This window comes from Tachyglossus aculeatus, chromosome 10 (genome assembly GCF_015852505.1).
Source record: "Tachyglossus aculeatus isolate mTacAcu1 chromosome 10, mTacAcu1.pri, whole genome shotgun sequence".
In the NCBI taxonomy this organism is placed as follows: Eukaryota; Metazoa; Chordata; class Mammalia; order Monotremata; family Tachyglossidae; genus Tachyglossus; species Tachyglossus aculeatus.
Window position 1 is genome coordinate 41,695,940 of NC_052075.1, and position 14,219 is coordinate 41,710,158.

Below are 14,219 nucleotides of genomic sequence, written 5' to 3' on the forward strand. Positions count from 1 at the left end.
AAAATGACCCCACCAAAAAGTGAACTTCATACAGTACTTGGCCCCACACATTAATTTCCTCAGCTTAGTCTTCAGCGAAAACTATAATAAATTCCCCTATTTAACGTTCCCCTCTGCCCAATGTGGATGCCAGCACTGCTAAACGTACATTACCTTTGAGTTGCTCAGCTCTTCAGAAGATGTTTATAGCCGGCCACAAGGCCAGGCAAGGCAGGAAAGGTCACAGACTCTGGATCCATAACTTACTGAAGTGATTTTTTTGCTTTGCAAGAACATGACTGAAGGAAATATTGATTCCATGAAGAATCAGCGCTCAAACTGATGACCTTTCAATCCCCCTACCAGGTGATATATTCCCCAATCAGCTAAGACTCTAAATGAGACCTGCAAAGTGCAATATGAATTTCATATCCCTGATATTCACCTTTCAGTTTCATTTGGGAAGCAAGAATGGTGCAAGCCTTTTAAAAGACACACTGGAAGCAAAATTTGCACATTAGTTCTTGAAGGGGACCCCTTTCACAGACAGTGTGCTGGGCTTCTGTTTCAGGTTGCTCACCTACAAAATCTTTGATTTACTGTCATTTCATTGCTCCTTTTTCAAGGGAAAATCAATAATGTTTGTCAGGAAGAGAACAATGCATAGCTTTTGCCCATATTTTTTTTTTCCTTTCCTGAGAAAATCATATAAGCCTCATGAGTCCAAGCCTCTCCCTGAGTGACATGAGAAGGGAGCACTGCACAGGGCCAACCCTGGGGTTTACTGAGTGTGTCCAGTGAAGGGGTCGGTCGGTCTCTCTCTCTCTCTCTCTCTCTCTCTCTCTCTCTCTCTCTTCTTCCACCCCTTATCTCTCTGAAGAGCACAGCTCTCTTTAAAGGACCACCGGGCTGAAAGAGTGACACAGAGTGCTTGATGTGTCAATCTCCAGCCCTTCTAAGAAGAAATATTCTTCGAGAAAAATCAGGATCAGTCATCATGTAGACTGAGCCCAGGAACCCTAACGATAAGATGAAATGCTTCAAGATCAGTATAAAACCGAATGGCTCACCAGAATAGAATGCCAATTAGTAATGGAGAGGAAGACAGTCAAAGCCTCCATGACTGAAAAGGCAGAGAGAACAACCATCGATATTTGGCAAGAGAGTTGGTTACCGCTTACCTTTTCAGCTGATTGTGCTGTACCAAAAAAGATGGGAATAAAAGCTAACCAAATTATGCAGGTGGTGTACATAGTAAATCCAATAGGTTTGGCTTCATTGAAGGTCTCGGGTACCCCCCTTGTCTTAATAGCATAAACAGTGCACGTGACCATCAAGAGAATACTGTATCCCAGGGAACAAATGAGAGAAAGGTCAGAAATGTCACACTTGAGCACTCCCCTGGCATTTTCGGGATCCAGTGTCCTTTGCTCTCCATAGTCAATGATGATGTGGGGTGGGTCCACGGCAAACCAGATAAAAACTCCAAGGAGCTGCAGGGAGATGAGGCTGAACGTAATTACCAACTGAGAGGCGGGGCTGATAAACTTCGGGGCAGTGACTGACTTCTTGCCCTGTTCAAATATTCTGTGGATCCTGTTGGTTTTGGTCAGCAGGGCCGCATAGCTGAAACACATGCCGAGCCCCAGAAAGATCCGTCGGAAGGAGCAGACGACCGTGTCCGGTGCGGCGATCATCAAGAAGGTGATGGAGTAGCAGAGGAAAATCCCAGTTAGGAGCACGTAGCTCAGCTCCCGCCCGGACGCCCTCACGATCGGGGTGTCGTTGTAGCGGACAAAGGTCACAATGACAAAGGTGGTGGCGACGATCCCAAGGATCGCTAGGAACACGGGCACCACGGCCCAGGGGGAGTGCCACTCCAGCTTGATGATGGGGATCAGTTGGCAGCCCGTGCGGTTGATGTTGGGCCTCTGGTCCAGCGGGCAGAGCTCGCAGGATAGCTCGTCCACCTGGAAATGGTAGCCTTCGCAGCGCTCACAGTGCCAGCAGCACGGAGTACCCTTGACTGTTTTCTTCCTCTCCCCCGGTTTGCATGGCACGCTGCACACTGAAGCCGGGTGAGTGTGTTCTCGATTTGCCCACTGCATGTCTTCTACCTGCGGGTAGAAAAAAATTAATGAGCCTTCCATATTTTTCCCATTTGTAAGACACTAATCCTAGCCACAGGTTTGCAATAAATCACTGTGGCCTGACAGTGCAAATACAGTTTACCATAATAAGAAACTGGTTCCTTTTCCCTTCTATTGACTTTGTGAAAGTGTTAAATGATTGGGTCCAATAAATCATTTTTGGCGTCAGTCTGATGAGTGTCATTAGTTTCTATTTACCTCTCTGCTGCTGACCAAACTAGCACTGAAGAGAGATTTATCGATTCCCCACAAAAAATTTCCCTTAAAGGGAAGTTTATGAGCTGACCAAAAACAAATCTGAATGGCAGATGTTCTAAAAGACATGATTAGGCTACGAATGCACCCACATGCATATGCAATTTTGGAAATATATTTGGGGAAAATGGGAAAAAGTTCTATGTCTTTTTCTTCCAAACCCCAAATGAAAAAACAAGATTATGAGCCCAAAGAATCATAATGCAAGTGTCTTCCTAAATTTCAGTACATTCCCTTTTGGAATCATGCATGCTCTTTCATGTGCATGACTAATAGCCTATCAATCAATCAGTGGTGTTTACTGAGTGCTTATTATGTGCAGAGCACTGTACTAAACACTTGGGAATATAATGCAACAGAGTTGGTAGCCATGGTCCATGATAATTGAGATTTTATAATTTATAAAAATGTAGTGAATTTTATGTCAATCAATCATAATTTATTAAGCACTTACGGTGTGCCAAGCACTGTACTAAGTGCTTGAGAGTGTAAAATATACCACTGTTGGTAGAAACGTTCCCTGCCCACAAGGAGCTTACAGTCTGTAATTTGAAACTTCTTGAAAGGCTATTTGATTTTCTGGCTGGGATTTAATGAGACATGAAATCAACACCATAACCACACAGCAGACTTGTTTCAAAATAGGAGAGAAATATTGAAAGTGTCCATTGAGTACTAAAGTATTGATTTTATACCTTAATGGACTCCTGGAAGTAAATAAAATACCTTTTGGTGAAGCTTAGTGCTTCAGAGACAATAATCTGCTTTCCATAATTGCACTGAACATGGGAATGTCCTATCCTTTTATTTCATTAAGATAGAAAGGAAGCAACTACACCCACATGACACTCTTATTTGTTGGATTAAAAAAATGTATTGTTAATGAAGAATGAACTTGCTCCTGAGAAGCCCTTCTGTATGCTAATCAATGTGGGCTTAATCTGAATTCTTTCTTGGGCAACTGCCCAATGATGCCAGCTGTGTTGAATAACACTCCATCTCTTCTTTTATGGCAAAACAAAAAATCAAGCCAGAACTGAAAGGAAGAAAAATGTTGGGCAGGTAAATCTTTGAAGACTACCCTGTTAAGTTTCATGCCAAGAGAAAATTGCATATATTCAAGGTGTCAATATCAAATTTCATCTAGATGTCAATTCTGCCTTAAAACAAAAATCGATGAGAGTCCTGGTGTGGCCCTTCTGAAATCCCACCTCCTCCAGAAAAATTTCCCCCATTTTTCTGTCTTTTCCTCCAGGTTACAACTTCCACTCTATCATCTCAGAACTGTTCTTTTGACAATCCCCCTTTTGCACATTTGTGTGTATCAATTTGCCTACACTACAGTTTAAACATATCTTCCTCCTAGCTTCCCCATTATAGTGTAAGCTCCTTGTGGGTTCAGGTTGTGTCTCCTACATCTACTGCACTCCCCCAATTATTTAGAACAGTGATCTGCATACAGTAGGTGCTCAATAAATACTATTCATTAACAAATTTTTGCCTCTTTCTCACCATGGAACTCTTGTTCATGTCCTCCCTGCTGCCTGGAATCTCACCCACCCCCTTCCTTCAAATCCAGCAGATCACTGCTCTCGTCATCTTCAAAGTTCACAACTCCTCCAGGAAACCAGCCCTGATTAATCTCTCATCTCTCCTTTATTTCCTTGTTTACTGCCAGTTATTTGTGTATCACTCTTGGTGGCACTTAGATACCTACCTTTAAACTCCATTTCTTCTCCCTACCTGCAATTTATTTTAGTGCCTGTCTTCCCTATAGGTTATAAGTTCTTTGAGGGCAGGGATCATCTACTAACTCAATTGTACTCATCTCAGTGCTTAATACAGTGTGCTGCTCAAAGTAAGTGCCTAACAATAATAAAATTCACTCTTTGCTGCATAGTTGCATAGGTCACCTAAATTGCCTGGAATCGTTCTTCAGATCATGATTTCAATGTCATGAGAAACAGTGTGGCCCCGTGAATAGAGCATGGGAGTCAAAAGGACCTCCGCTTGTCTACTGGATGAGCTTGGGCAGGTCACTTCACCTCTCTGGGCCTCAGTTGCCTCTTCCATAAAATGGGGATTAAGACTGCGAGCCCCATGTGGGATAGGGACTGTGTCCAACCTAATTATCTTGTATATACCCCAGTGTTTAGAATAGTTCCTGTCCCATAGGAAGCGCTTAATAAATACTATAAAAAGAGTCTCTTAAGACAGGTATCCCACTTCTGATTGTTTCACATCTGGCTACTCTGTTCTCTGCTGGTGGCTCCCAACTTTTAATGTGGTATCACATTCGGCATGTATTTCACATAGTTGGGGGTCTGCCAGCCCATAAAATTTGGACATGAAGACTATCCAACTATATATATGAGGAGAGAACTACATCTTCTGAGAGCAAAAACTTCAACTTATGCCTTGAGAAAGTCACTAACCATGCTTATCCATTCCACTGGAGCTCGTGCAAGCTATGTAAAACATCAGACAGGTTATTTCAAGTGAATGTTATGAATGTAGTTGCAAAGATTCTCTGGGTGAGCAAGCTTGCTTCACTCAAACAATGTTTAATACCTCTGGGGCAATGAACCAAGGGTAATTCTTAATGGCTCCTAAGTGCACCACTGATGGTACAGTATAGACTCTCCAGAACATTTTACTTGATTCAAGGATAGTAGAAGAAAGTTTCACTGAGGCGGCCTCATTGGTAAGAATCAATCAATCCATTATAGTTATTGAGCGCTTACTGTGTGAAGAGCACTGTACTAAGCCCTTGGGAGAGTACAATATAACACAGATGGTAAACATTCCCTGCACACATGGCTTTTGCAGTCTAACCTTTCCTTGATATACCTGCTCTTCTACAATGCATGTTTTTGCTATGCATTAAGGCCCTGGAGCCCTAGTGAAAGTCTTAAAATCTTAACAAATATTACTGTTGTTAATAGTCCAGTCATGATATTAAGAGAGCTGGTGACAAGAGTGGTAGTTGCTTAGTTGAAGAGGAACGAGGAAAAAACGAGGAAATATTGTACGGGAACAACTGTAAGGACTTAGCAGGGAACTGCAATTGTGAATTTAAAGACAACCAGGAGTCCAGGACAATATCAAGAATGTGGTTTTCTGGGACAAGAAGGATAGTGATGCTCAGTGAACAAGAAATGTATGAACCCTGGTGATCACCATGCAAAGCTTGAACTTCAGTGGTGCCCTATTGTATATTTTCATCTGCTTTAGAAAAGAGACAGTTGGAAAGGTCAAAGAAGGTTTAGTTCAAGCCTTACTCCTCCTACCCTTTTGTTTCTTTCTCAGTGATATATCTTGAAAATGTCCCCATTGAATTTTTGTTGTAAGCAATGAGCACAATATAGAAAGTATTGAGATAAAAGCCAGCTGAGCTAAAACACCTGGATAATAAACAAAATATGGTGACCCACTTATACATCTGCTTTGTATTATAATAAGAAATTATATAAATAACTTGGTAGCAACAATGATAATAATAACTCAAACGTTGTTCTCTTTTCTTGAGAACTCATAGCATTTTCATGTGTTTGCTCTAAGCAGACCATAATTATTCAATCAGTGGAATTTACTGAGCTCATACTCTTTGCAGACCACTGAACTAAGCACTTGAAAGATACAACACAATAAAGTTGGAAGATGTGTGACTTCAAAATATCTGCACCTCATGACTTTCAATTTCTTAGTGACTTCACTAGTCTTCCTCTGTAACTAATTCTGTATTTATCTCCCCTGTGAGTGTGTGAATTCCCTCTGGGCTAGGAATGTGTCTTGTATATCTGATGTACTTTCCCAACTGTTTAGTATGGTCCATTACAGTCAGTGAGTGATAAACACTGTTAATACTACTAAATCAGTTCATCAGTTAATCATTTCCCTGATGTGGCAGAAGATTATCTTTTGGATGCCTAGGATAGTGACAGGTAAACTTTATTCCCATTTGCTCATTTTAGTTATGATGATGTAATGGCAGCTGTTGAGGAATTTCAATTAGGAACTGATATATGTAAGCTCTAACAGCTCACAGCCTAGAATCATCCAATTAATGGCATGTTTGGGAAGCACAAAAACAAACCTGGGAACGTATTCATCATCCTTGTAATAGTAATGATGTATCCATTCCCTTCATCTTAAATGTGTGTATTTATGTAGACAAGTGAAGATTTATGTACTGTGAAGAAATGGAAACCTTTTTAGTATGCAACCATTAGCCAATAAGTTACCATCCTTCACCAGCTAAATGATGATAGACTTAATGATCAAAACTAGGGTTTCAAAGTCAATACTAGAATGTCCACCTAGATGATAATTGTTCCTTCAGGGAGCTAGAAGCATTTTTTTTACTTTAGAATTAATTTAGTTTTGAATGTATTTAAGAGGAAAAGATCTGTTTTTTATGCTGAGTTAAATAAAACCTATGTGCAACATTTTTCTTGGTGTGGCTGGAATCCATTTTAATTTATGATCCTAAAATTCAGAATACCAGCTGAATCATTAAAGGTAAATTATATGTCGCTCAAGAACAGCAACATTAAATAAACAGTGCCAGGCTTTTACAATCATACAATTAAATTAAATCTATCCTTTAACCTCTAATCACAAAGCTAGAAGTTAATGATACAAAAATCAGCCTCTACTATTTCACTACCAGGAGGACTGCCTTTATTAAAGTCAGTCTTAAGGCCTCTGAAATTCCAAGAAGTTGGCTTCAGAATCTTTCCTTTTAGCCTAAGATGTTTTTGCACGATGTCACAATCAGGTGGAGCCACATCTCAGTTAGCTATTTGGTCTGTGGCCCAGTAAACTGCATGATTGCTGCCAGGTCCTCTGAAAGGAAGCTGAATGGCTTTCCAAATGCATGAGCAGATTTTTAAGCAAGGGTTTAGCAAAAGTGAGGCTAATGAAATGTCCCAAGAAATCCTTCCCAAAGGCCTTCAATTCAAAATGCCCCCAAACTAATCTTTTTGAGGGAGGACCACAAACCTTGATGATTCAGACCTCCAAGAAAAAAATAAATAAAAAATTAAAAAATCAATAGCATTTCCCCTTCTAGACTATAAGATCATTGGGGGCAGGGAATGTGTCTGTTTATTGTTATATTGTACTCTCTCATGTGCTTAGTACAGTGCTCTGCACACAGTAAGTGCTCAATAAATACAATTGAATAAATGAATATGTGTTGCCAGGATATTTCTTCCAAGAGGTGAGATGATGGTTGTCACTCTCCTTTGGAATAACTGGGTGTAGTTATTTTTTCTCTAATCATGTTTTCATTGCACTATTTAGATATTCTACGAAGGTAGCACTAGGCATTGTTCTCCTGACAAAATGAGTCTCTTCTGGGTATTCATCACAGGATCCACAAGTTAGTAGATTTAGTGTAGTACGAAATGGTTGTGCTATGCATGTGGCATCATAATAATAATCGTGGTATTTGTTAAGAACTTACTATTTACCAAGCCCTGGACTAAGCACTCGAGTAGATATAAGATCATCAGAATCCTTCTAGATGTGAGGCTGGTCACTTAGTATAGTGTTTTGCACATGGTAAGTGCTCAATAAATACCACTGATTGATTGATGTTGCTATGCCTCACAACCTCCACCCTAGTTTTTATTCTATTTCTATTCTTATTGCAGGGTAGTAGGCCAGAACTCAGAGGAAAAGGGTAAAAGAGAAAGAGGGTCAGGGACAGGGGAAATATTACCTTTCTAAATTCTCTTTTTTTCTTAAATTCAGGTTGGTTCTCAAAATTTTCCCCATGAAAAGCAAGTTTAGGGAAACCCAGGAATAAAATCCCAGATAATCAATTTCAACTTTTCTAGGAAGGCCAAGTGGTATAGTGGAAGAGGGTCAATCTGGAAGCTGAAGGACCCAATTTTGAATGTGGCTCTACTACTGGAAGTGGACAAGTCATTTAACCTCTTTGTATCTCAGTTTTCTCATCTGCAAAGTGGGGATAATAATATCTGCCTTTCTAACAACCACATAGGGCTGTCATGAGGACAAAAATGGATAAATAATGGGAATGCACTTTAGGAATAAAGTAAGGCTCTCTGGCTGTTAAGTAAAGAAAATCCACTCACTTCTGTACATGAAATTGCTTCCTCAAGCCATAAACCTCTGTTGGTTGCCCTGTACACCACTTAAGATTCCTCCATGCTATACTTGGGTATCCTAAATTGGAAATTATTATCAATGATATTAATTAAACACAGAAGCTTTTATTTTTCTGTCCATGCCTGTTATTATTCTTCTCCCATGTTCCTTTCACTTCTCTAGAACAATCAATGGCAAATGCTGTTTTCTTAACCTCTTATTGTATTAAGCTCCTGGGAGATTACAACAGAAGATACACCTGTATCTGAAGAGAGTTGCTTTCCCTCTACATCTCCCTATTAAATGTATACTTCACAGAAAATTTTATACATCAGTAGTTTCCAACTTTCACTTGGTTTTCCTTAAAGGATAAACAATTTTGGTTAAGTCTTTCAGAAACTGTTAACTAGAGGTGAGATGAACTTACAATTTATTTGCAATAGGAGTTTAAGAAAACATTTGCCATTGATTGTTCTAGAGAAGTGAAAGAAACATGGGAAAACTGTAACAAAGGTTGTAATGAAAAGTTCATTTGGGAAATGGGAAGAAAGAGATGAATGGAAGAGGAGGCAGGCCTGTTCTTTCCCATATTTTGACAGGATCTTGAATATGGACAGAGGAGACTACTTCATTTAAAAAGATGGAGGGGAATGAGCTGACACGGTAAACCTCTTCCGGAGAGTCCCAAATGACTTTCCATTCCAACAGACTACCCAGTAGTATCCATAGCATATACCAGTGGATGTTTCTGAATCTGATTACCTTATCTTCCAGCTAGTGTCCCTATTCAGCATTGTTATACAAAATGTCAAAACCCTATAAAAGCAGCATGAGTAAATTGCCTTTGGAAGATTGTGTGAGACACTAATGAAAATATAATGGCATAGAAAGAAAATGCTAGAAAAGATTCTTTAGTTAGATTCATATGTCACGATGCATTGGATAGAAGCTGCCTTATCCAATAAGGAGCATGCTGAGCTATGTTGGGGCTTTTAATGAGTTTGGTAGGATTTTGTTTGGTGAGCTAAACTCTTGTTTGTTCTAACAGATAATATATCATAAAAAAACAAAGGATTTTGTTCTTGGAAGGGAGGGGTGGGGGACACACTGACAATCAACATTTCACTTCTTTGAAGAAAAGGCTTTTGTGCTGTGATTGTTTTTATGGGTTTGTTTGTGGAGGTCAGAAGTGTCAGAGTTTATGTTCCTCCCACAGAAAGATTACTTCAGGGACAATGGGAAATGAAGGCATTTGGAAAGGGTTTCTTCTTCAAGTTGCTTATGCCTCACTTTTGCAAAAACTTGGCTTAAAAATATCTTCTTGCATTCAGAAAGCAACTCAAGCAACTCTTGTTTTCCAAGAACCTGCAAAAAGAACACACTTTAAAGAGCCACGACGAAAATAACTCCCTGAGGCATGTCTCTGCTTTGTTGCAGCGTTCTGTGAAAATGTTTTACCCAAATCGGTTGTGTCTGTGAATCTTGTTTCTGGTCAAGTACTAGCTTGTTGTTGAAGTCTCATGCCAGACTTTGCAGAGAAGGAAACCTAACCCGACCACAATAGAGCCTCAGCAGCCTTTCCCCTACTTACTGCACTGGATTAGAACCTGGTTTCCAGATTAACCAGTGGTATTTATTGTGCACTTACTGTATGCAGAGCCCTGTACTAAGTGTTCTTACCCCTCGATCACTTTTCTGCTGTGTGACCTTGGGCAAGTCACTTAACTTCTCTGTGCACGTTACCTCATCTGTAAAATGGGGATTAAGACACTGAACCCCACGTGGGACAACCTGATAACCTTGTATCTATCCCAGTGCTTAGAACAATCATTGGCACATAGTAAGCGCTTAAAAAAACTATTATTTGTATTATTATACCTATGTTATTTCCACTACTCTAAGAGTAGGCACTGTACGCAATGGGTGGATACATGCAAGATAATAATAATGATGATGGCATTTATTAAGCACTTACTATGTGCAAATCACTGTTCTAAGCACTGGGGAGGTTACAAGGTGATCAGGTTGACCCATGGGGGGCTCACAGTCTTAATACCCATTTTACAGATGAGTTAACTGAGGCACAGAGAAGTTAAGTGACTTGCCCAAAGTCACACAGCTAACAATTGGCGGAGCCGGGATTTGAATCCATGACCTCCGACTCCAAAGCCCGTGCTCTTTCTACTGAGCCACGCTGCTTTTCTAAGATATAACCCCTGGTTCAAAGGTGGCTCAATTTCAGGGGAGGGGGACAAGACAATGCATTTAACTGAAGACTATCATGAAAACACAATAAAAGTAAGTTCACTAGTCCATCAATCACTGGTATTTATTGAACCCTCACTATGTGGATAGTAATAATAATAATAATAATAATGGTGGTATGTGTTAAGCGCTTACTATATGCAAAGCACTGTTCTAAGCGCTGGGGGGATACAAGGTGATCAGGTTGTCCCACTTGGGGCTCACAGTCTTAATCCCCACTTTGCAGATGAGGTAAATGAAGCACAGAGAAGTTAAGTGGCTTGCCCAAGGTCACACAGCTGACAAGTGGCGGAGCCGGGATTCGAACCCATGAACTCTGACTACCAAGCCTGTGCTTTTTACACTGAGCCACGCTGCTACTAAGCGCTTGGGAGAGGGCAAAACAACAAAATTACCAGACACTTCTGTGCCCCTAATGAGCTAGATATGAAACAAAAGATATCTCAAAAAGATAAACATATCAAATAAACAGCATTAAAGAAAGCAGACTATAAGTACCCTCCCAAAGCAAACAATCCTTGGTTAAAACTGCTGAAGACTTCCTTCTGCCATGCTGTCATTGTTGCCTAATGGGTAGAGCACAGGCCTGGGAATCAGAAGGAGCTGGGTTCTAAACCCACTCTGCCACTTGTTGGCTGAGTGACCTTGGGCAAGTCACTTAACTTCTCTGTGCCTCAGTTACCTCATCTGTAAAATGGGCATTAAGACTGTGAGTCCTATGTGAGACAGGGACTTTGCCCCCACCCAATTATCTTGTATCTATCACAGTGCTTAGTACAGTGCCTGGCACATAGTAAGCATTTAACAAATACTATTAATATTATTATTATTAAGGATGAGAAGGCAAGCTTCATTCCCATAATGGTTACTGGGAAGGAGGCCAACAGCAACCAGCTTCCTATAGCCTCAGGGATCTAGCCTTTTTCTACAAATTTACAGTAATCCAGGGCCCCTAACCTCACAATGGGGACTTTCTGAGACATTGGTGAACAGTAATTCCACCTTCATCCTGTTCACCCCCAAGTGACGTTTTTGTAGACTTCAACTCTGTCCTCTTTCAGTCTTCACCCTTCTAAAACTTGAGTCCTAATCTTCTCAGTAAGGTGGACAGGAAAGACTACCAGAAGTGATAAATAATAAATAATAATAATGGCATTTGTTAAGCGCTTACTATATGCAAAGCACTGTGCTGGAGGAATACAAGGTGATCAGGTTGTCCCACATGTGGGGCTCACAGTCTTAATCTCCATTTTACAGGTGAGGTAACTGAGGCACAGAGAAGTTAAGTGACTTGCCCAAAGTCACACAGCTGACGTGGCGGAGCCGGGATTTGAACCCATGACCTCTGGCTCCCAAGCCCGTGCTCTTTCCACTGAGCCATGCTGCTTATGTCAAAATATCCTGAGCAGAGAAGAAGAGAGACGATCCCTGTGCCTGGTGACAGACCCTGGCTCCCCTCAGGGGTAGGGACCTCTGGATGCCAACAGTCCCCTTTTTGATGCACCCAAGGCAACTACTCTCTTCAGTTTCATATTCCTCCTCCCTCTCAATGACCAAGGTGCTAACTGATGGAAACGTGCTCTACCTCCTCGTTAGCCTTGGGTGGTGGGGCATAGAGCAGATCATCCAAAAATGCCCACAGCCCATTTAGGGATTCTCTTTCAGGAAAACTTTAACTGCAGCTCTAACATGGTCACTGGGAGCTAAAGGACACCCATCAGGCCATCTCTGCCCCAGGAATACAGCACCACTGGAAAACACTGTTATGAGAGAGAGGATGGGACCCCTGAATGTCCACAGCTCCAACAGAGGCTCCAGAGTTTCAACATCCCAATGGTGAAACTGTCAAAGAGTGACTGAAGATGAAAACAGAGGGAGGGCTTCCCAGTCAACAATACCAATATGGAGTCCTATTTTGGCTAGGAGAGTTCTATACTGGCACAAAATGACCTGACACCAACGGTTCCCTCTGCATCTTTTCAGTTTTCAGGTAGACAACTCATGCAGGGGGTGGGGAAAAATTACTTAAAGCCAAATAATCCAGTTTAGTTGGCAGACTACTAGCAAAGAGCTGCTAAGAGGAAATTATGCAAAGTCAGTTTACAAAAGTTTATGTGATGAGGCCTTGAAGCTCCAACAATTCTCCTACTGTTAACCCCTTTTAGAAAATCCATCTGTTTCATAGTAGCTGTGCTCCTTTTCAGAGCTGCAGTTCCATCAGCCTGGATTGAAGTGGATTCTGTGGACTTCTCAACAAGGGTATATTATGGAAGAGAGCAGCCCCTAAGCTCTCTAGAAAGCTTTTAAGTTAGAAAAAGAACATGACTAGAGGTTGTTGTAGTCCCTCACAGTGATGTGAAATTGTTGATATGAATCACGGAGGGGAGGGAAACAGGAAAAGAAAAGTTATTTAGGGAAAGTTTTGGGGATATCCAAAATGGCCAAGAGTTTGGATACCCTCCTGAATGAAATGAGGTTAAAAATATCACGATTTAGGATGGAAAGGCAAAAGCTAACAGAAGACATAGTTGAAATTTACAAAATCATCAAGGATATGGTCAAGGATAACACAGGATTGCTGTCTACCAAATCCCATGTCAGGATATGGGAACTCCCAGTGAGGCTGGAGGGTGGGAAGGTCAAAACTGCCAAAAGGAAACACTTCTTCACCTAACGAGTGGTATTTGCAATTATGTACTATGAGAAGCTCTTCAGGCTGAAACTATTAGAAGGTTCAAGAAGGGCTTTTTTGAATGCATTGATCACAAAGGATAAACTCAAGAGGGATGTGTTGACAAAGCCAGAAGGAAAAGTTAGAGAAGGCAGAAGGCTCAAGAAGAGTTAATAGAGGGATGTGCAATAGGTCTGATGGAGTGAGAGGGAAACCCTAACCATGAAGATGAGTGTAGGGATTGCAACCATCATTTTGCTCCCCGAAGCGCCCTTTGTTGGCACTGCTGGAGGCAGAACGCTGGCCTAGGGGACCATTTTTATGACTTTGCACATAATTGGTTATAAGCATATGAAGTCAACTTTTGTGAAACAATTCTCCTCAAAGATAAATTTAATCTAAATTTCCTTGTGGAGTTTTCCAGGGTCATATTGTCTTTTTTATGCTCACCTATAAATGCCCTAGCCTATTTCTTTATAGATCTAATTTCCTTTCTTTGATTAGGTTACATAAAGTCACAAGTGAGTCAGGGTTTGGGAGAGCTGGGGTGAGCAGGAGGTCATTAAAGAGTTCAAGTTTCTGTCCTGGGAAAGGGGTGGAGTGGTTAAAGAGTCCTAGCCCTACGTTTGCACCTACAACCCCCGATTTCTGGAAGAAGGAGCCTTTCTCCAGAGGCCAGCAGACAAGGTGAAATGTGAATATTTATTGCAGGTCTGAAGACCTTGCCATTCACTTATTAAGATCTAGGGGAAAGACATATTTCAGTCTCGGTTTGTGGG

General features: G+C 41.0%; 1 protein-coding gene across 1 annotated transcript in view; it reads right to left on the reverse strand.

The window, feature by feature from the left end:
* Nucleotides 1-14,219, reverse strand: part of GRM8 (glutamate metabotropic receptor 8) — a 438,522-nt gene that overhangs the window by 43,534 nt on the left and 380,769 nt on the right. The window contains exon 9 of the mRNA XM_038752335.1: nt 1,161-2,096. Coding sequence (XP_038608263.1) covers nt 1,161-2,096 — 936 coding nt within the window. The remainder of the gene's footprint in view (nt 1-1,160; nt 2,097-14,219) is intronic.